Source organism: Xenia sp. Carnegie-2017, unplaced genomic scaffold, assembly GCF_021976095.1.
Source record: "Xenia sp. Carnegie-2017 unplaced genomic scaffold, XeniaSp_v1 HiC_scaffold_30, whole genome shotgun sequence".
In the NCBI taxonomy this organism is placed as follows: Eukaryota; Metazoa; Cnidaria; class Anthozoa; order Malacalcyonacea; family Xeniidae; genus Xenia; species Xenia sp. Carnegie-2017.
Window position 1 is genome coordinate 1,044,043 of NW_025813494.1, and position 20,446 is coordinate 1,064,488.

The 20,446-nt window shown below is 35.0% G+C and overlaps 4 protein-coding genes and 2 long non-coding RNA genes across 10 annotated transcripts in view; 4 read left to right on the top strand and 2 right to left on the bottom strand.

Moving 5' to 3' along the window:
• Window positions 1-1,652, bottom strand: part of LOC124455143 (nuclear factor NF-kappa-B p105 subunit-like) — a 2,644-nt gene extending 992 nt beyond the window's left edge. For 2 of the 5 annotated variants that reach the window (XR_006951724.1, XR_006951725.1), the window contains exons 1-4: window positions 1,052-1,643; window positions 270-600; window positions 107-195; window positions 1-34 (exon numbers count right to left, since the gene is read on the bottom strand). Coding sequence is in view for 2 of the 5 variants with exons in the window: in XM_047005867.1 (XP_046861823.1) it covers window positions 190-195; window positions 270-600; window positions 1,052-1,482 (768 nt within the window). In the remaining 3 variants the exon portion in view is untranslated. Of the gene's footprint in view, window positions 35-70; window positions 196-269; window positions 601-1,051 lie in introns of those variants that run through there. The other 3 variants (XR_006951723.1, XM_047005868.1, XM_047005867.1) reach the window with 3 other exon arrangements.
• Window positions 1,653-2,212: 560 nt separating this feature from the next.
• LOC124455183 lies at window positions 2,213-7,191 on the top strand. Its single transcript, XM_047005889.1, has 8 exons — window positions 2,213-2,261; window positions 2,452-2,588; window positions 2,778-2,892; window positions 3,017-3,097; window positions 3,234-3,414; window positions 3,512-3,601; window positions 3,713-3,790; window positions 6,912-7,191. The coding sequence occupies exons 2-8, from the start codon at window positions 2,491-2,493 to the stop codon at window positions 7,100-7,102; spliced, it is 834 nt and encodes a 277-aa protein (XP_046861845.1). The 5' UTR covers window positions 2,213-2,261; window positions 2,452-2,490; the 3' UTR covers window positions 7,103-7,191.
• Window positions 5,595-6,137, top strand: LOC124455196. The gene is made up of 2 exons (XR_006951761.1): window positions 5,595-5,734; window positions 5,850-6,137. It is a non-coding gene; the product is annotated as an uncharacterized LOC124455196 (long non-coding RNA).
• A 1,853-nt stretch (window positions 7,192-9,044) lies between the features above and the next one.
• Window positions 9,045-9,626, top strand: LOC124455201. Its single transcript, XR_006951766.1, has 2 exons — window positions 9,045-9,322; window positions 9,395-9,626. It is a non-coding gene; the product is annotated as an uncharacterized LOC124455201 (long non-coding RNA).
• A 3,797-nt stretch (window positions 9,627-13,423) lies between these two features.
• On the top strand, window positions 13,424-15,270 carry LOC124455286. The gene is made up of 4 exons (XM_047005974.1): window positions 13,424-13,472; window positions 14,183-14,425; window positions 14,593-14,763; window positions 15,092-15,270. Exons 1-4 carry the CDS (start codon window positions 13,424-13,426, stop codon window positions 15,268-15,270), a joined length of 642 nt encoding a protein of 213 aa, XP_046861930.1.
• Window positions 14,025-16,037, bottom strand: LOC124455186 (P2X purinoceptor 7-like). The gene is made up of 4 exons (XM_047005894.1): window positions 15,823-16,037; window positions 15,539-15,751; window positions 15,290-15,461; window positions 14,025-14,759 (listed from the first exon to the last, which is right to left on the bottom strand). The coding sequence occupies exons 1-3, from the start codon at window positions 16,002-16,004 to the stop codon at window positions 15,296-15,298; spliced, it is 561 nt and encodes a 186-aa protein (XP_046861850.1). The 5' UTR covers window positions 16,005-16,037; the 3' UTR covers window positions 14,025-14,759; window positions 15,290-15,295.
• Window positions 16,038-20,446: the final 4,409 nt, after the last annotated feature.

A 20,446-nucleotide genomic window follows, 5' to 3' on the forward strand; every position in this document is an offset into this window, starting at 1 on the left:
CTAAATGCAATACTGTATTACCACTTTTACTGTCCTGAAAACAAACAGACAAATTGTTAAGAAAATGGTTGTAGATGAAAACTTTTATAATTTAATATGTCTGTACCATAGCATTTGTATTTGCTCCAAGTTTAATAAGTTCTCTAACAATATTAATATGATTCTCTTTTACTGCAACACCAAGAGGAGTCAAACCTGAAAGAATTAATGAGAAATTTGTCAACTTTAAATAAATGATACTGTGTTACAAAACTATTTCAAAATCCTACCATCAAAATTTCGTGATTCCAGTAACTCTTGCAACTGCAGCTTGTGATCCAAATATTTTGGGCATGATTTAAAATAGCTTTCAGAAATTTTAAGTCTCCATGATAGCAAGCAAGATGTATACATGTCTGACCATTTCTATCTACAAGTTCAACACTAGCTCCGTGATTAATAAGTTTTGAAACAACCCCATGCTGTCTTGTTATCACTGCCAAATGAAGTGGCGTTTGTATTAAATTGTTGTAAAGATCAAAGTATTCCCTTTTTGGTAATACATCCACAATAGCATCAATGACTTCAGCATTGCAATTGATAATTGCCAAATGTAATGATCTATTATAAGAAAAATATTTTGTGGATTAATCACAATGGAATAAGGAAGTCTGAGGGAATTTTTAACAATAAGACTTCTTTGAAAATGTTTAACATCCTCCTCCTTCACTTGTAAAATTTAATTCACACCGAATGTTGTGGGCGGAAATCTTCAAAGACACTTAAAATAGAAAGAGTGACTCTAAAGTGAATGGTCATCATGATTTGCTTACAGTTCTTATTAAAATTTAAAATTAAGTAGAAAACATTCCAGAATAATAATCCTTATGACGTTTCACCCCCAGCAAAGTCAAGCAAGCAAAGTGAAAAACAATGAATGGTAATTCCCAAATTTTTCTACCGTCATAATCACACGTATTCACGCCCCAAAGTATATTTTACGTGAGCTGTATCACACCTTAACATACATAAATCGATTTCTTATAAAAGTTTGTCAAACACAAATACATACGTGTCTCCATCGCCATTTCGTACCAGGAAATATGGCCAACTAGCCGCCATCATAAAACGCAGGTTTTGCGTTTGAGCAAAACTCTGTACACAATGCACATTCATTTGAAAGTAATTTATTTTCGAAGTCATTGAATCATAACCTTCGTCTATCTTCAAATCCTCAGTTTTATTTATGACTTTTTTCATATCCATTGAATCGTTGGGGCTCGACACGCATTGTTGATTTCGCGTTTCGTCATAATAACTGTCTGTACAAGAACTGAGAGAATGTTGGCTTTCATTTTCCGACATGCTTCCCAAACCCGAATCCACTCTAGAATCGCTATCATTAGAGTACTGACGATAGTCTTCCTTCATTTTTTCAACAGCTCTGGGTTGTTTGGGTGAACCCATTACAACGCCGTTCTTGTTTTCTTGTGTTGTCATCATCTTGTATTGTTAATGGTGGTAATTTTCCTTTTAGCTGTCGCACCTAAATGCAGCTTTGGAATGAAATAGTTTGGTAAATTTACTGCACAAAATTAAAGCATATAAATGCTCTGGCAAAGACGAATTTCACGTTAGACGGTTGTCGTAATATAACCGGTCATACAAAATGTTTACTTTTTAGCTTTTATTTGCTGGGGAATTCCCTTTCACATATTTAGCCAATCACAAGCCTCTATTGGAGGGGAAGTCCATTTTTCTGCTAACATATTCCTACAACCATTGGCTACAACTGGCTACAACACCCCTAAACCACGAATATGACAAAGAGGCATTTACATCTTACATCAGGGAAAATAAAAATTATTAATTGTGCAGTGCGTAATCATTTAAACAGCTATGCAAAAATATTACCTCTACAAAAGCTGAAATCATCAGATTTTCTTCCACATCAACTTTAATATAAAAAGTTTTGGAAACGACTTCTAGAATTTAAATAATGTAAATGCACAGACCCTCAATACACAGTTTTATTATAATTCTATTGATTTGTGCATTAGACGCTTTGCATCTTCCAATCTTTTATTGCATGTTTGGCACGCCTCGGTATAATGACATGTTGATCAATTTGTTGCCTCTTTCCAGCCCAGCTTTTAAGATACCCTCGAAGGAACGAAGGAAAAAAGCTGTATCCTTCGTTATATATTAAAATATTGCTGTACTATGATCAGACACATGTTCATCAATTTGTTGCCAATTATACCACACCTACATCAAACAAGGTCAATGTAGCTTTAATATACTTTGTTATTCTAATGAAAATTCAGGCATGGAAGTTACAGTGCTTTGAATATATTTGATTTTTTTACATTCTCTACCACATAGTTTTTATTTTCAATAAATTTGTGCGATGGGCTTTAGGAAATAAAGCTCTTGTATACTTTTTTGTTTGTTACATATTGATACTTATAGGAGTGTCATGGTTTTCTTGCTGGGAATGCTGTTCGATCAATGAATCGCTACAGAGCTCTTGATGAAACAGCAATCTTTGGGCGAGGCTGTCGACATGAGTTTCCTAAAAAATTCTTAAATTTGAAACATGGAGAGAGGTCTGTTACACACATTTTCACCTATTTTACCTAAATGTTCTTTGTTTGAAAGAGGTGGTTAAGATGCTTGCATGTGATGGTGTAAATATATTTTTCAGTTGGTTTGCTACTTTCAATGCTTTGTGCAAGTGCTGAATCTTTTGCATACATGTGGTTACATTATTTAAAAATATTCTACATATTTTATAGATTGAGCTATGCAGTTTATGTTCTCCAAGAATTAGAGAAAGATAATGCTGATAAACCTGCACTCAAAATAAACATATTGTATGATGTTGCATGCATGTTGGTGAAACACTTACAGGTAATATTCAATTGACAATAGTTGCTTTGTTAACTGTTTCCTTAGTCAATAACTTTCCCTCAACACTTTTTTTCTTTGAAAATGTAGTCTTTCACATGTTTTCTTTATTTTGTTTTTACAAAAGAATTTGGAGGATCCAATTATTGACATTTTTCAATTTTCAATTCCAATTTTTCACAGCTATGGCCATGTTGGACGATGCCAAGTTAGTTGTTATTGTTTTATTTTTCATACCTATTAACAGATGGTGATACCTGAGTTTTATGCTGTCATAACTAATGGTATTGTAGATGATAAAATGATAAAAGTCAATAATTGTTTGCTAAATCTTTCTTGTAAAGGTTAAATTTAGTCCCCGTCGTAAAGAAGGATTTGGCCTAACTGACGGTGAGATGTTGGAGAGATTGTGGGCTTACATTCGCAAATTTAGCAGAATGACTAAAGAAATGCGTCCAAGTGACAGAGTTGATGTACTCAGTGATGCTCTTTTACATTATGGAAAGAAAACGAAGATTAATTTAGGTATAACTAGTTTTTGTTTCTTTGTTTGAACATATACATAGCTAACATGTCATCATATTATGTAATGGCAGGTATGAATTAAATTTTGTTTTTTGAGGCAATTTGCTGATGGCAAGGATGAAGCGAGCTGTTGACGTGGAAGAAACTGCAAAATCAGATATTGAAAAGTTATGCAGGTGCTTTCCGTGTGAGTATATGTTTGTATTTGCTGTGTGGTTATATTTGACTCCGATTTTGGATATGAACTATTTACGACTCACATGAAAGCAGTAAATTCTCTTTTTTTCATTATCTAAAGCTCACAGGATTTCAATAGATGATATTCGTGAGTGGATGAAGGACGAATCGACTTTTTTTTGTCGTGAAGTTGAGACTGGTTAGTAATAGACCACTTTGGCGGTTTTATTTGAATAAAAAGCACGTGCTCGCTAAGTGAAAAACTCGGACAAACATGGCGGAAGTCATAACAACGACTAATTTGCTATATGAAATAGAAATATTTTTCGCTCTCTTGCAAATGTAGCGACGAATCAAACTTAGTCATAGTTGTTGTGCGTCAACGGATATACGATGTGAGTAAGCACAACAACGCGCTACAAGCTAACCACACAAGCCCGACCACAAAGCATGAAAGCACTATAAAGCACTTTTACGATGGATATGTTGAGTCTTTGCTAACAGCCTACAGGCAAGATGCTGGGGTCCATGTTTATATAGGCAAGGTTAAGCCTACAATGAAAGAAATGACTAAAGATGGTAAAGATGTTTACGATTTATGGTTTATATTGGAAGGAAACGGGTCTAATCGCGGCAGTGTGCTTGATGCGTATTGCTGTTGTCTTGGTGGTAGAGATGGTGGATGTAAGCATGTATCATCTGCTTTGTATTCTCTTGATGATCTGCTTAATTCTAGAGGAGAGGATAGTGTTACAAGTAAAGTGTAAATGGATTCGAAGCATTCTTAAACAATTTTGGCTTACAAGGTTGTGCCACACATGTTCAAAAATTCTGCATTTTGAATAAGGTATCTTCTGAATGTACAAATGGTAAGCATTTAATTTGAGTGTTACCTTAGCAAATTTACTTGAAGCTAATTTGCAGTAATGTTGCTTATGATAGGCTCCACAAAGATAAAGTATTTTCATAAACAAAATCCGGTGAACAAAGATGAAAATGAGGCTGCTTTTTTATGCAAAACAGGTATCACATATCAAGTATCAAGTGGTTTATTAAGCGCCAGGATGTTTTGTTATGCTCCTCAATTTTTTTCTTAATTTCCTTAGATGATACGGTAAGCATCTTAGAGACAGAAAACAGTGATCCGCCGATGAAGTCTGTTGTCTTATTTGGCTTTGATGTGCAACAAGAAGACATAGACAGTCTACAACCAAAGGGACTTATCACAGACACAATCTTGTCTATATTAATGAGGTATATTCTTTCTATGCAATATTGATTGATTTTAAAATAGCAAATAGGTTGATTACACTACCAAAGTAAATTTACTAATGCTAGTGAACTGTATAATTTCATTTCTAGTGAGCACTGCTGTGAATACCCATAGTAGACACTTTATTCTATTCTGTTCTGTTGGAGATCAAGAACTGAAAGTGAGAACATCAAGCAGGTTTCAGTAACTGACAATGATATTGCACTTATCTTTCAAATATTCTACTTTTATACATTGTATTTAATGTTTGTAGACTAGAAGAATCCAAGCTGCAGAACAATTTTTCAGTGCAAAGTTACTTGAAAAAGATTATGTGTTTGTGCCAATCAACAGAAGGTAAAAATGCTTTAGACAACAAATGTAGCATCTTTGCAAAAAAAAGTTTTATTCCATTATTTTAGCCTACACTGGTTTTTGGCCATCATTTCACCATGGTAGGAAAAGCAACATTTGCTATATTGCATGTGTTCCTTTAAAGCATGTAATGTTACAATAGTAACCAATTTCATATTTAGGCATATCCTTGTTCTGGACTCTTTAACTTGGGATAAAGAAGACAAGAAATCTACATTTGAATATATTTCACAGTAATTGTTTTTCCATTGCACTATGCCTACTCTCATTGCTATGTTACTGTTGGATAAGAATTTTACTTTTCATTCTGAAGATATTTGACTACACCTTTCAAAAGCACAGCATCAAAAGAAAGCATCGTTCTCATCATGTTAAAAGTGAGTTCTTATCATACCACCAATAAAATATATTGTGCAAATAATTCTTGCTATATGCATTATTTGGTAGGTCCCACAGCAGGAAATCTCTTCAAATCTCTGTGCTGTTTTGTATAACTTTTATTAAATACTTTTGAAGGTAATTATGGAAACTACATGTTTCTTCAAGTTAGAGCCTAATAATAGGAAAGATGTACTCAATGCAATAACATAGGGAAGAGTGCTTACTTTTTCAATCTCACAAAATTTTTTAGGATATTGAAAAATATGAGAAATGTCCCAATGATTTCATTCTCATGGAACATAAATGGTTCAGTAGCAAGGATGCCACAATGGAAAGAAATAAATGGCACAAAACTTTGCACACATTGTTTACTCTGCATTGATCTAAGTTTATCTTTAACACAAAGGAATATTTTATTGTATATTTTTTAAAGCTTCTATATACAATGTTTTTAAGGTGATGCAATAATCTGTGGTTGCAAATTAACCAATGCTGCACAGATAGACACAACAGAATCAATATATGGTTTCATTGTTAATTTTCGTACACACAAATCTGTCACCTCGATGACACGCACGAATCCAGCGCTCTCGCTTGTCGCTATGGTTTATCCCCAGGAAAACGTAAAAAAAATACTTTGCTTCTACTTGCGTCTCGTTTTAAACTATCAGGATACCGCGAATCGCTTTTGCAGGTTCCCCAAGCGCACCTCTTCGTCGTAACCATTGTTATAAAATTACTCCGCCACGTATCGTTATTATTATTGCATTATATTTAATCATACGAGTTCACATTGAATTTTGCTATGCTCTATTCATCTCTTGTCCTATTCTATATTTTATCGTGCATTTATATAGTAACTAAAAGTGTTCTCAGTCATATCCTGCACGTAATAGTGGGATGACTTACTTCTTTCTAAGCGCGTTATAGTGCTTTCATGCTTTGTGGTCGGGCTTGTGTGGTTAGCTTGTAGCGTTGTTGTGCTTACTCACATCGTATATACGTTGACGCACATCAACTATGACTAAGTTTGATTCGTCGCTACATTTGCAAGAGAGCGAAAAATATTTCTATTTCATATAGCAAATTAGTCATTGTTATGACTTTCCGCCATGTTTGTCCGAGTTTTTCACTTAGCGAGCACGTGCTTTTTATTCAAATAAAACCGCCAAAGTGGTCTATTGAGAAACAATGGCTTGTAGCTATGGAACAGATTTGACACATAATTATTGATGCTCATTATGTGGAAATGCTCACATAATTATTGATGCTCATTTTTAACAAATATACGTAAATCTTCAACAACTTACAGAAGAAGAAGATTGGAAATGCAAGTACGTTATATACCTGGACTTGTACGCTGATCTTTACCATCGATGGAATGGTTGCACTGATCCAAGTGAACTGACTGTTCGATTTAATCAGATGAAAAAGTATGTTCGAAAAGTTGAACTTGTTTCTAGAGATATTAAAGTCTTAAACAGTGTGAATTTAGAAAAATGAACTGGGAAAATTTTGAAGCTATGAATGTACGTCGTAACATTGTGAATAATAAGTTGGAATATCGAATAAAAAATTATTTTTTGTTTTTATACGTACGTACAAGTAGAGATGTCCATAAATCATTTCAAAGGAGACATTCGACTAACTCACCCATTTCACAACAAAACGACAAATAGCCTTTCTTGACTATTACGCACAGTAATGGAGACGCCACGGATAAATTCCTTGAAGGAGCCAGTTGTTACACTACACTAATATTTCACACATCAGTGCAGTAAATCCAACGTCCATATTTTATAGAAGCAATCTCTTGCCACGTATAAAGGAAAGAGTTTTGAATGCACCATTATCAATATCAAACCAGTAAAATTTTATAAGTATAAAAAATAAACAAACGACTCATTTGCTGAAATTTCACTCAAAATAACTCATTTGCTGAAATTTCACCCACGTCAATTTTGAGACATGACCTGTGATCAGGAAGTTACACATACAGGACCTTCAGAACTAACATGTCTTTGTCTAAAATTTAGACAAAGACATACAAATTCTTTAAAGGAGCCAGTTGTTACACTACACTAAACTAATTAAACTAATATTAAACTAATTCCAAGATGAAATGGTAATCTGGTAAGAGAACACAGGAACTCAACCTAATAAATAAGTCAATTCAATACAAAGACTTTGGTAAAAATACAAGCTGCAAAGTAAGAATAACTTAATATAACTTTTAATTTGGTATTTATGATACTTTTGATCTATGGCTAGCTCGAGTGCCGAGAACGAATGTTACACGTGCAAGTGCGCGGGATATAAGTCGACTAATTAAATTGGGACGTGTGAGACAATTGAGGCCATTATACATAATGTGAGAAATTCTCGTCAAGTCATGACGCAGATTATAGTCTAGAAATCCGTATAGTTCACGCGACATCTAGTCACTGCATGGTTGTGGGGGACTTTTTTGATGGTTGAAAATTAGTTGAAAATAGTTGGTTATGTAAAATAGTTGGTATAACATATCGTTAGCAGAAGATTACATCTAGATTACACAAAGTGCATTGTGGCACACTAGCGTGTGTGTTTGTTATAGTTACTGCTACAATAACATGGTCTTGGGAGTCAAATAGATTTAACATCATCGTCGTGCATTTTATTATGTAAAAGTGCTTTTGTTATGTGTCAACAACCAATCTCAGAAGGAATTTTTTAGCCTATTATTTTACACCTTCGAAATTATATGTTTAAACTATTTGAAATATTGATATATGAAATGTTAATGTAGCTAATAAGACAGTGGTTCGATGGTGAGAAAATCAGCCAACAATGTGTAAGCTAACCTTAGAAACCATAAAAATTTACAGGCAAAATAACCTCAATAAGTAATTAGGATTGTGAATATACATGTTGATTGTACGACGATTTGGATTCCTAAAAGACCACCAGCCTATGACAGAAAACTTAATCACAAAAATAGGTCCAGATGTTATCCATCGTTTGTTTTAGGAAAATGACCAGAAGAGCAATTACTTTTGTAAGTTTTTATCAGCGCCAAAATTCGACAAAGATCAAGAGGTTACATCCTCCAGCGAATATTCAAACGATTTTTAAGAGTACGATTAAGAGGTTAATCAATTTAATAGCTGGACTTATACAAGTAAAGCAGAATCTTTCAATAGACAGAGCAAACGCATCGGGTGTCATAACTATTGCGGTATTTCATGGTATTTAAAGGTCACCTGAAATGCTTGATATAACTTTGCTTCATATGAAAGCTTAGCTAATGATTAGCCTATTCGCCAAATTTGAAAGTCCAATGTTTTATATTTTATGAGACATGGTCTTCTGAATTCATGACATTGACGATTTCCGAAAGCCGAATTCAAATAGCGCGAGCGAATTTGAATTACCCAAGCTGGGGCGAGTTGACGTAATAGTTGCCATTGCATGTTTTTGCTCAGTGCAGCCAGTAGCAGTAAAAATTAAATTTCGCCAATTTTCTTTTTGTTGTTGCTGCTACTATTAATGCGTGTTTATCTCGACGTCTTCAACGGAGGAAGAAGTCGAATTTGACATCGAATATATTGCTACGGAGGTCCAGCCTTACATGTTTGAACCGCTAGCTAGTAGCAAGAATGTTGAAACTGACGAAGATCTGTCTTCGTCGTCAACGGACAGCTCATCTGACGAATATACTCACAGGATTGGAAATACAAACTGGTGCGTTGCTTTTTTTCATGATTAACATTTCATATCGCGTCATAAAATTCTTTTCTTTTATTTTAATGGCAGGTGTGAATGTGGACACTGTGTGGCGATGACAACCGGCCGGGAAAGCATTTGTTGCCATGAGGAACCGAAGACTACTGTGAAGGTACCACAGGATTCATCCTGACATTCATCCTGACATTCATCCTTACATTCACCACAGGATTCACCACAACATTCAAAATTAGCATAAAGTGTGAAGTTGACACCACATTCATTTTAATGTTATTAAATAACATCAGTTTCAGAAACAAAATAGAAAACCGTATTTTTGCTACAAAAGCAAAACATGCACACGTGTTTGGTGCCGTTGTAAAGACCAAGTTATTTAGACAAGGATTATACTATTTTTATTTTGGTCGAAAGTCTTGGAGCAAATATACAGCATTTTAAAGACTACTTCCGCTTTTGTCTCTTTACGTTAAATAATTGCGCGATGTTTACAATGCATAAATGTTGACATCTAAAAAGGCCTAATTTTCAAGAAATAAACACGCTGGAAAATACTTGTGTTTGGTAACATCCGAAAGTACGTTTTCTGAGGATTACAAATATGGTTTTATTATCTTGGTCCAAATTCGTGGAGCGAATCTACAGCCGTGCAAAGTCGACTGTGAAGGTACCACAGGATTCAAGATAGTACGGTTTTTATACGGTAAACACGCTACAATTTACTTGTGTTTAGTATCGTCTTAAAGAGCGTGTTCTGAGGATTACAAATATGGTTTTATTATCTTGGTCCAAATTCGTGAAGCGGTTCTACAGCTTTGGAAAGGTAGAGCATTTTTGCGTTAATTAATAGGCAAGTTGTCATGTTGCATTATTTCACTAACGTCTAAATATGCCGGGTGTTGAACTAGTTAACACGCTGCAATATACTCGTATTTGGTATCAGATTAAAGATCTTGCTATGAGGATTACAAATATGGTTTTATTATTGTACGACATTCCAGGAGCGAATCTACAGCTTGAGAAATGTGGAGACGTTTTGCGTTAATTAATATTCGCGGTACTTAACTGACATGTTTATATATATCTAATTTTCATGAAGTTAACACGCTACAATTTACTTGTGTTTAGTATCGTCTTAAAGAGCGTGTTCTGAGGATTACAAATATGGTTTTATTATCTTGGTCCAAATTCGTGAAGCGGTTCTACAGCTTTGGAAAGGTAGAGCATTTTGCGTTAATTAATAGGCAAGTTGTCATGTTGCATTATTTCACTAACGTCTAAATATGCCGGGTGTTGGACTAGTTAACACGCTGCAATATACTCGTATTTGGTATCAGATTAAAGATCTTGCTATGAGGATTACAAATATGTCTTTATTATTGTGGCCGACATTCCAGGAGCGAATCTACAGCTTGAGAAATGTGGAGACGTTTTGCGTTAATTAATATTCGCGGTACTTAACTGACATGTTTATATATATCTAATTTTCATGAAGTTAACACGCTGCAATTTACTTGTGTTTAGTATCGTCTTAAAGAGCGTCTTCTGAGGATTACAAATATGGTTTTATTATCTTGGTCCAAATTCGTGAAGCGGTTCTACAGCTTTGGAAAGGTAGAGCATTTTTGCGTTAATTAATAGGCAAGTTGTCATGTTGCATTATTTCACTAACGTCTAAATATGCCGGGTGTTGAACTAGTTAACACGCTGCAATATACTCGTATTTGGTATCAGATTAAAGATCTTGCTATGAGGATTACAAATATGGTTTTATTATTGTGGCCGACATTCCAGGAGCGAATCTACAGCTTGAGAAATGTGGAGACGTTTTGCGTTACTTAATATTCGCGGTACTTAACTGACATGTTTATATATATCTAATTTTCATGAAGTTAACACGCTACAATTTACTTGTGTTTAGTATCGTCTTAAAGAGCGTGTTCTGAGGATTACAAATATGGTTTTATTATCTTGGTCCAAATTCGTGAAGCGGTTCTACAGCTTTGGAAAGGTAGAGCATTTTTGCGTTAATTAATAGGCAAGTTGTCATGTTGCATTATTTCACTAACGTCTAAATATGCCGGGTGTTGAACTAGTTAACACGCTGCAATATACTCGTATTTGGTATCAGATTAAAGATCTTGCTATGAGGATTACAAATATGTCTTTATTATTGTGGCCGACATTCCAGGAGCGAATCTACAGCTTGAGAAATGTGGAGACGTTTTGCGTTAATTAATATTCGCGGTACTTAACTGACTTGTTTATATATATCTAATTTTCATGAAGTTAACACGCTACAATTTACTTGTGTTTAGTATCGTCTTAAAGAGCGTGCTCTGAGGATTACAAATATGGTTTTATTATCTTGGTCCAAATTCGTGAAGCGGTTCTACAGCTTTGGAAAGGTAGAGCATTTTTGCGTTAATTAATAGGCAAGTTGTCATGTTGCATTATTTCACTAACGTCTAAATATGCCGGGTGTTGGACTAGTTAACACGCTGCAATATACTCGTATTTGGTATCAGATTAAAGATCTTGCTATGAGGATTACAAATATGGTTTTATTATTGTACGACATTCCAGGAGCGAATCTACAGCTTGAGAAATGTGGAGACGTTTTGCGTTACTTAATATTCGCGGTACTTAACTGACATGTTTATATATATCTAATTTTCATGAAGTTAACACGCTACAATTTACTTGTGTTTAGTATCGTCTTAAAGATCGTTCTGAGGAATTACAAATATGGTTTTATTATCTTGGTCCAAATTCGTGAAGCGGTTCTACAGCTTTGGAAAGGTAGAGCATTTTTGCGTTAATTAATAGGCAAGTTGTCATGTTGCATTATTTCACTAACGTCTAAATATGCCGGGTGTTGAACTAGTTAACACGCTGCAATATACTCGTATTTGGTATCAAATTAAAGATCTTGCTATGAGGATTACAAATATGTCTTTATTATTGTGGCCGACATTCCAGGAGCGAATCTACAGCTTGAGAAATGTGGAGACGTTTTGTGTTAATTAATATTCGCGGTACTTAACTGACATGTTTATATATATCTAATTTTCATGAAGTTAACACGCTGCAATTTACTTGTGTTTAGTATAGTTTTAAAGAGCGTGTTCTGAGGATTACAAATATGGTTTTATTATCTTGGTCCAAATTCGTGAAGCGGTTCTACAGCTTTGGAAAGGTGGAGCATTTTTGCGTTAATTAATAGGCAAGTTGTCATGTTGCATTATTTCACTAACGTCTAAATATGCCGGGTGTTGAACTAGTTAACACGCTGCAATATACTCGTATTTGGTATCAGATTAAAGATCTTGCTATGAGGATTACAAATATGTCTTTATTATTGTGGCCGACATTCCAGGAGCGAATCTACAGCTTGAGAAATGTGGAGACGTTTTGCGTTACTTAATATTCGCGGTACTTAACTGACATGTTTATATATATCTAATTTTCATGAAGTTAACACGCTACAATTTACTTGTGTTTAGTATCGTCTTAAAGGTCACCTGAAATGCAAAATTCATATTTCTGTTTATTTGACATATAAAATGTATATATTGCGTAGACTATTCAAAGAAAATTTGAAAACAATCCCATGATTATTTTAAGAGATATCAACGTGTGAATTTGTGTTTTTTTTGAATAGAAGTAAAAAATATTCCGTCGGTTTATCGTCGGAAAGTACTCGGCGTGACGTAATAGTTGCCATTGACATTTCGCGCGAGAAAGCGGCAAATATGAATTCATAAATAAAGTTTGATTTTGATCGGCTATTTTAAGATGGTTTACTATGTGGCATTTAACTGCAAAAACGGTTCTTCTGAGAACCAATCTAAGGAAAAGTTGGGTTTCAGTTTCCCGCTAAAATCCTTTACGCCAAGCATGGAGTCGATAAGGTGAAAAGGAAAGATTGGAATCCTTCGAAAAGGTCAAAGCTCTGTTCGGCACACTTTGAAGCCTGCTGTTTTGTCCAAAACCCCGGAGTCCTGAAATCTTTAGGATGGCGACCAACCAGGTTAAGGTTAAAGAAAGACGCAATACCAACAATCTTTGAATGTTTGGAAAAAGCACCAGACTATTATGATGACAGAGCGTCAGGGAAAGCAGGTTGTTATTGGGGGTGATGGACGATGTGATTCACCAGGCTATTGTGCAAAATATTGCTCATACAGCTGCATGGATTTAGAAAGCAATAAAATTCTAGACACACAATTAGTTCAGGTAACTAGCTCAATTCATTAGTTTATAGTATTGTATTCAAAACAGTATTGTATGCAAACACATTTTAGGAAATGTGTAATATGTACTTATACAACATGAATACAATGTGTGTAACTAAATCATGTGATATACACCAACATACATGCATACTTGCAGACATACATATCCCAAACACTGTATGATTTTATTTACATTAATATATCTATTACAGTCAAATGAAGTTGCAAATTCAGGGCAATGGAATTGGAAGGACTGAAAAGATCTTTTAAGCTTATTCAGTCACACAATCTTCAAGTGAGTCATCTTATCACAGACAGGCATTGCCAAGTTAAAAAATACATGAAAACCCTACAGCCAGGAGTGAAGCACTATTTTGATGTTTGGCATGTGGCAAAGGTAAAATTAAGGCTACCAAAAGCTGCTCAAAGTACAGCAATGGGTCTTAAAATAAAGTACTTCCTGATTTGATCAAAGAGTATCTTTATAATCATAAATTACCAAGTGATTAAGAGGTTTTAGAATTTTTCTAATTGCATTTAATTTCATGATATTTTGATCAATTATTGCTATGTTTTGCATTACAATTTTTAACCAATGTACAGTGTCTATTTTTTTCTACAGGTATCAAAAAAAAGGTAATGGCAGCCGGTAAGAAGAGTGGATGTAGATTGCTACTTGATTGGGCACAGTCAATATCTAACCATGTCTACTGGTGTGCTGCAAGTAGTGGTGGTGATGAGAAACTACTTAAGGCTAAATGGCTATCATTGCTGAATCACATTTGCAACATTCATGATGGTCATAGCGAATTATTTCCAAAATGTGAGCATGGTACTCTTGAGCCTCGCTTATGGATAAAGAAAGGTACAAATTAATCCTAAATGCTCTGGTATAAGACATAATAGTTATTTACAGTAATTGATACTTTCTTTATCAACAAACTTCAATTGCCAGCCAATGCCACAATGTGGTGTTATTTGTCAACATATGACATAAATGGGCACCATAAAATTTTCTATCTTTTTTCCAAGGATCTAGAGCATTTACTGAATTGGCATCGATTGTTGAAAGCAGGTATCTCATGAAAGATATTGGGAAGCTCAGCCATGAGAAACAAACATCAGCTCTTGAAGGTTTTCATCGAGTTGTTATACTATATGCACCAAAGCATACACATTTCTTTACAAGGCAATGCAAGCTAGGTAAACAAACAATAAACAATGTTGTTTTCATACTGAAAATGATTGCAAGGTGGCACACTAAAAGTAAAATTAAATTTTTAGATTACTGATTGCTGCTCTCCATTTCAATGAAAATGGAAGTAAAGAACAAAGCGCAAAAAGAAAATGGGAATTAATGTGGAAAGTGTCTCACCCCAAATCAAGACAGTCATGTGGAGTCATCAAAGGTGTTAAAATTGATAGTACTTATGGTAAGGACAAGTTTTAGCACTCAAAAGCCAAATAATTGTTCTACTGATGGTACATTTCTTGCACTTCTCAGTTTAATTCTTCTCCCCCTGTTTTACAGACTATGTGAAACAACTAATGGAGGAAGTGATAAGGTGCAGACATGCTAATTCCAGTTTAAACCAAGCAATTGCAACAGAAAGACAACAAAAAATACCAGATCCACTGACTAGTAGAGTTGAAAAAGTTGATAAAGTAACAGCAGTGCAACAACATACTTCACGATTCAATCTTAACTAAACTGAAGTCTAACACTCACAGGTATTTATAAATGCTGTGCATATTCAAAGCCTTTATATATGCCAGAAGGTGAAGGAAATGCTTTCCTTATTTCTTTAACAGCACAGGATGGTATAGGAAGTCGATATTTCTTGCCAAGCTTTCCATGTATCCATGCTGTCCATTGCCTATAGGCAGTGTAACGCAAAGTTCTGGGAAACAAAACAAAATCAAACATAAGCAAATTATTGTCGATATATGAGGAGATATCAAAAAAGCTGAAACTGACTCGGTTTCTGGAGCGTCTGGTATTGCCCCGTGATCGTGAACGAATACAACCATAGCTGTTCTAACGACTGTTTCGTTGATGCAGACCATGTGAAACTCTTGTTCTTCTGTGATGCATAAATGGTCACCATGAATTTTAGGGTCTGTCTTCGGTTCCTCATGGCAACAAATGCTTTCCCGGCCGGTTGTCATCGCCACACAGTCACACTCACACCTGCCATTAAAATAAAGAAAAGAATTTTATGACGCGATCTGAAATGTTAATCATGAAAAAAAGCAACGCACCAGTTTGTATTTCCAATCCTGTGAGTATATTCGTCAGATGAGCTGTCCGTTGACGACGACGAAGACAGATCTTCGTCAGTTTCAACATTATTGCTACTAGCTAGCGGTTCAAACATGTAAGGCTGGACCTCCGTAGCAATATATTCGATGTCAAATTCGACTTCTTCCTCCGTTGAAGACATCGAGATAAACACGCATTAATAGTAGCAGCAACAACAAAAGAAAATTGGCGAAATTTAATTTTACTGCTACTGGCTGCACTGAGCAAAACATGCAATGGCAACTATTACGTCAAACTCGCCCCAGCTTGGGTAATTCAAATTCGCTCGCGCTATTTGAATTCGGCCTTCGGAAATCGTCAATGTCATGAATTCAGAAGACCATATCTCATAAAATATAAAACATTGGACTTTCAAATTTGACGAATAGGCTAATCATTAGCTAAGCTTTCATATGAAGCAAAGTTATATCAAGCATTTCAGGTGACCTTTAAAGATCTTGTTCTGAGGATTACAAATATGGTTTTATTATCTTGGTCCAAATTCGTGAAGCGGTTCTACAGCTTTGGAAAGGTGGAGCATTTTTGCGTTAATTAATAGGCAAGTTGTCATGTTGCATTATTTCACTAACGTCTAAATATGCCGGGTGTTGAACTAGTTAACACGCTGCAATATACTCGTATTTGGTATCAGATTAAAGATCTTGCTATGAGGATTACAAATATGTCTTTATTATTGTGGCCGACATTCCAGGAGCGAATCTACAGCTTGAGAAATGTGGAGACGTTTGCGTTAATTAATATTCGCGGTACTTAACTGACATGTTTATATATATCTAATTTTCATGAAGTTAACACGCTGCAATTTACTTGTGTTTAGTATCGTCTTAAAGATCTTGTTCTGAGGATTACAAATATGGTTTTATTATCTTGGTCCAAATTCGTGAAGCGGTTCTACAGCTTATGAAATAGTTTTCTTTTTGGTTTAATTAATTGTGCGTTATTTAAATGAGATGTACTTATGTCTGATTTTGAAGTAGTGGTAAACACGCTGCAATCATTTTCATTGGGTACCATTTTAAAGATGTGATTCTGAAGATTGGAAAGATGTTCTGATTATCGTGGCACAAGTTCGAGGAGAATCTACGGCTTATGAAAAGAACAACACTTGTGCTATGTAATTTGTTGCAATATAGAACATATGTGTCTTATTTATTTCGTCGAATTGTTGAGTTTATGCTAATTTATGCAAACGTCATTTTAAGAATTTCACGGTTTAAAACCTTTGTCGTATCCTGTGTTTGCGTCTTTTATGACTGACCGTTGAATCGTTGATGTCAACGGTTTTCCTGTATTATCGAAGCAATTATTACTTTTGCGAGAAAAGTTAATTCAGGATTATATTAAAATCTTTTGTGCTCTTCTCGTTTTCGTGTAACGCTAAATGATGAAGGTACGTTATCGCTTCTTCTTGTCTTACGGTCGTTTATGTCCGTTATCATTCACTGCATTTGTTTGTGCTTTTCAGCGCACTGTTGGTCGTCCATCGAAATACACGTTTGACGTGAATGCAATTGTTGCAGCTATGTCAAATGTGTCTGACCAAAACGATTCTTACAGAAAGTCAAATAGCTTCTGGGGGAAAATTTTAGTTGAACTTGGGATTAGAAACAAATTGCTTGCACGGAGAAACCTATATCTTCGCTGGCACGATAACCGGAATGGCATGCGATCTGCAATCGAGCATGGGCGATTAGAGGTACGCAAAGGATATTTAATTTCATGTATTGATCATTCGTTTGACAGTAAACGGTTTATGAATTTTGGGCGGTTTGAAAATTATCTTAAACTTTCTGATTGGTTGTTTGTGTAAAGATTACGAATTAATTATTTTTCAAAACGTAATGACCGTTTGAATATTTGTGATATCTTCTGCGCATGCGCTGATTGATAACCGATGTTTGTGCTTGAGAATTATTCAAAGCGAAAGCAAGCCCAAAAATTTTCTGCGAACTTAAATTAAAATGCAATTTGTCATTTGAGTTATTAAGATTGTTGTATTTTTGCTGTATTTGATACGTCGCTCGCTCAGTGCATTGCGATGGAAAATTTATAGCATTTTGTACTTCGTGATGTTATCAGTACAACAAAGACCTTGCATAATTCATCGATATATAGTTGCATTATATGAAGCGTTAATCCTCACTTAAAGACGAAATAAAAGTTACATCGTCGAAAATATCGCTAACCTATTTATGTAAAACGCAAAAGTTACAAGCGTTTTGAATTATCGGTTGGGTGGAATATGTACAGTTCAGAAAATTGTTTTAAAAGAGTTTTGAGGATAAAGTATTCACAGCAAAATGGTTTTCGATGCACGATCTTTGGACTTCACTTTTCTCAATAAGCACAGTCACGTGACATGCAATGTAATGAAGGGCGTCTTGTAAATGCAGAATAGTTTAGATAGTTATCGGACCCACATGTGTGCATCAGCTTAACTTTGTTTTTAAGGCTATTGCACTATTTTTGAGGGATTAGCTCCATAAAATTTGCGTGTATCCATACCATAGGCAACATATGCCTCACTTGCACTAAATTATGTAATAATTCAATTTTTAATTAAGGTATTTAAGTGGCTATATGCAAATAAATACATTGATAATGTACACTCTATCGGGAATGATTTATGCAAAAAGTTTTGATTTGGGTAATGCATTTCCATAAATCTGGGACTGACGGCAATCGTATTTTTCAACTTCATTTTTAATCTGAAATGTCTAAATGTCCAAGAAACGTTGTTTTTTTGGCATATTATTTACATATTTGGCTATTTATGTCCAATCAATTTTAGTCAATTCATCTTTTGAGCGTAACGTCAGTGAACATTGATTATGGAGACATTGTATTGTAGCACATTTATCAACTGCGTTAACTATTTTCTTTGTTCTTCTTGGCGGCGCTTCCAGCATTCCTGTTGGGGGTATGGTGGGGGGAGGAGGGGAAGGTCATTAGGAACCTCACACCTTTTTTGTAGCATGTGACAGGGATTTGAAAACGCGTAATCTTGGAAGTCTCACATTCTGTATAAATAGGACGCATGCTTATAGCCTTTAAAATAAAAGAGAATATTTACGTCGAATAGATGTTGCATATCCTTGCTGTAATGTGAGGAGGGGGGTGGCGGTGGCAGGTGAAACTTGAGTCTACAAATATAAGGTTCATGCAAGTTAAAATCGGTTGCTCATGTGTTCAGAGAATATTCTAACCATTTTAGGTGCCCAAATATAAATATTTATATAAATTTTTGATTTTTAGATCTTTAGACATAACGTAATGGTTGAATTGTAAATATTTCAATATTGTTGTAATCATTAATATCGCCTTTTTTTATTTTAAGCATATTTAATTATTAATATCTTGAAATAGTTTATTACAGTATTAATAATGATGGTACTATTTGCTTTGTTCTAATCCAGACCATACTTCAAATTAAATCAATGTTTCTTCTGATGCACTCAATTTAATATAATACACTTGTTTGCATTTTTTAGTTATCAAATGCTGAAGATCTGTTAGCTAGCCATGACAATAAATATAATGATAATGCGCATCACCCGTCGTCGGGTCGCGAGTTTTTGCCATTTTTAGAGTCCCGACCATTTAACACTCATAGTGGTGAATGCGCAGGAAACGACCATTATGATTTTGGCCAATCAGCGACTGACAGTGATGAGGCTAGCGAGGAATTCGACATGGTCACTACCCAGAAGCATTTAACTGGAGATATTCATTACACTAAAGAAAGTGAACATGGAGATGCATCTTCCATTAAACAAGATTCAAAAAAAGAAGTTTCAAGCAGACACACCAACAATGTGGTCAAAACCTTAGCACAATCCAATAAAGAAAACAAATGCATAAAACGTAGAAGATGCATACCGAAAGCCCATACTCCAGAAAGGAACAACCAAAAACTATGGTGTCTCTGTCAAAAAGAAGATGTTGGAATCTATATTTTGTGCGATGAAAAGAAAGAAGGTTGTCTGGAGTTTTATCATCCAGAATGCGTTGGTTTACCTCATCTTAAAACAAAGAAACAACTCGAAAAATACAGTAATTGTATAGACGGCAAATCTTATATCTGTCCTATTTGTGCTAGCAAAAAATCCCGCAATAAATACCGTCCACAAGAACTGCTGTCACTTTCAAACAAAGAAACTGATGACAATGATCCAATGCACGTTTTTGGCACAAATGATATTCACGAGGAGGGTGTCCTGGAGTCACATGGAGAAATGGAAGACGTGGTCGATAACAGAGAATGTAATGTACTTTTACATCCTTCTTCACCGTGCATTGATGAAAAGATGAAAACATATGTATTTCAGATCGTGTATCTTACAGCATGGAAAGTAGTCCGTCGATTGAGAAAGTCATTTATCACTCTGACGAATTTCAAAATGTCATTCCTATGATTATAAGGAAGAGGAAAAAGTACAACTGACTGACTTCTCAAGCAAGTGGCGCGATGATTGTAATGATAAAAAAGTATCATCTCCCTCAGCATTTTTTGCAAAACTTGACAATGTTGATAAAAGACCTTCTACTTGTGAAAGTGATTCT

What these genes read in the sequence shown, in the direction of transcription:
- LOC124455183 (XM_047005889.1), top strand. Translation starts at nt 2,491, where the DNA reads ATGAATCGCTACAGAGCTCTTGATGAAACAGCAATCTTTGGGCGAGGC. An exon ending in AATTTGAAACATGGAGAGAG is followed by an intron (nt 2,589 to 2,777) that starts GTCTGTTACACA and finishes CATATTTTATAG; the next exon opens with ATTGAGCTATGCAGTTTATG. An exon ending in TGTTGGTGAAACACTTACAG is followed by an intron (nt 2,893 to 3,016) that starts GTAATATTCAAT and finishes TTTTTACAAAAG; the next exon opens with AATTTGGAGGATCCAATTAT.
- LOC124455286 (XM_047005974.1), top strand. Translation starts at nt 13,424, where the DNA reads ATGACAGAGCGTCAGGGAAAGCAGGTTGTTATTGGGGGTGATGGACGA. An exon ending in TATTGGGGGTGATGGACGAT is followed by an intron (nt 13,473 to 14,182) that starts GTGATTCACCAG and finishes TTTTTTCTACAG; the next exon opens with GTATCAAAAAAAAGGTAATG. An exon ending in TACAAGGCAATGCAAGCTAG is followed by an intron (nt 14,764 to 15,091) that starts GTAAACAAACAA and finishes CCTGTTTTACAG; the next exon opens with ACTATGTGAAACAACTAATG.
- LOC124455186 (XM_047005894.1), bottom strand. Translation starts at nt 16,004, where the DNA reads ATGTCTTCAACGGAGGAAGAAGTCGAATTTGACATCGAATATATTGCT. An exon ending in AGGATTGGAAATACAAACTG is followed by an intron (nt 15,752 to 15,822) that starts GTGCGTTGCTTT and finishes TTTTAATGGCAG; the next exon opens with GTGTGAGTGTGACTGTGTGG. An exon ending in CCAGACGCTCCAGAAACCGA is followed by an intron (nt 15,462 to 15,538) that starts GTCAGTTTCAGC and finishes TTTGTTTCCCAG; the next exon opens with AACTTTGCGTTACACTGCCT.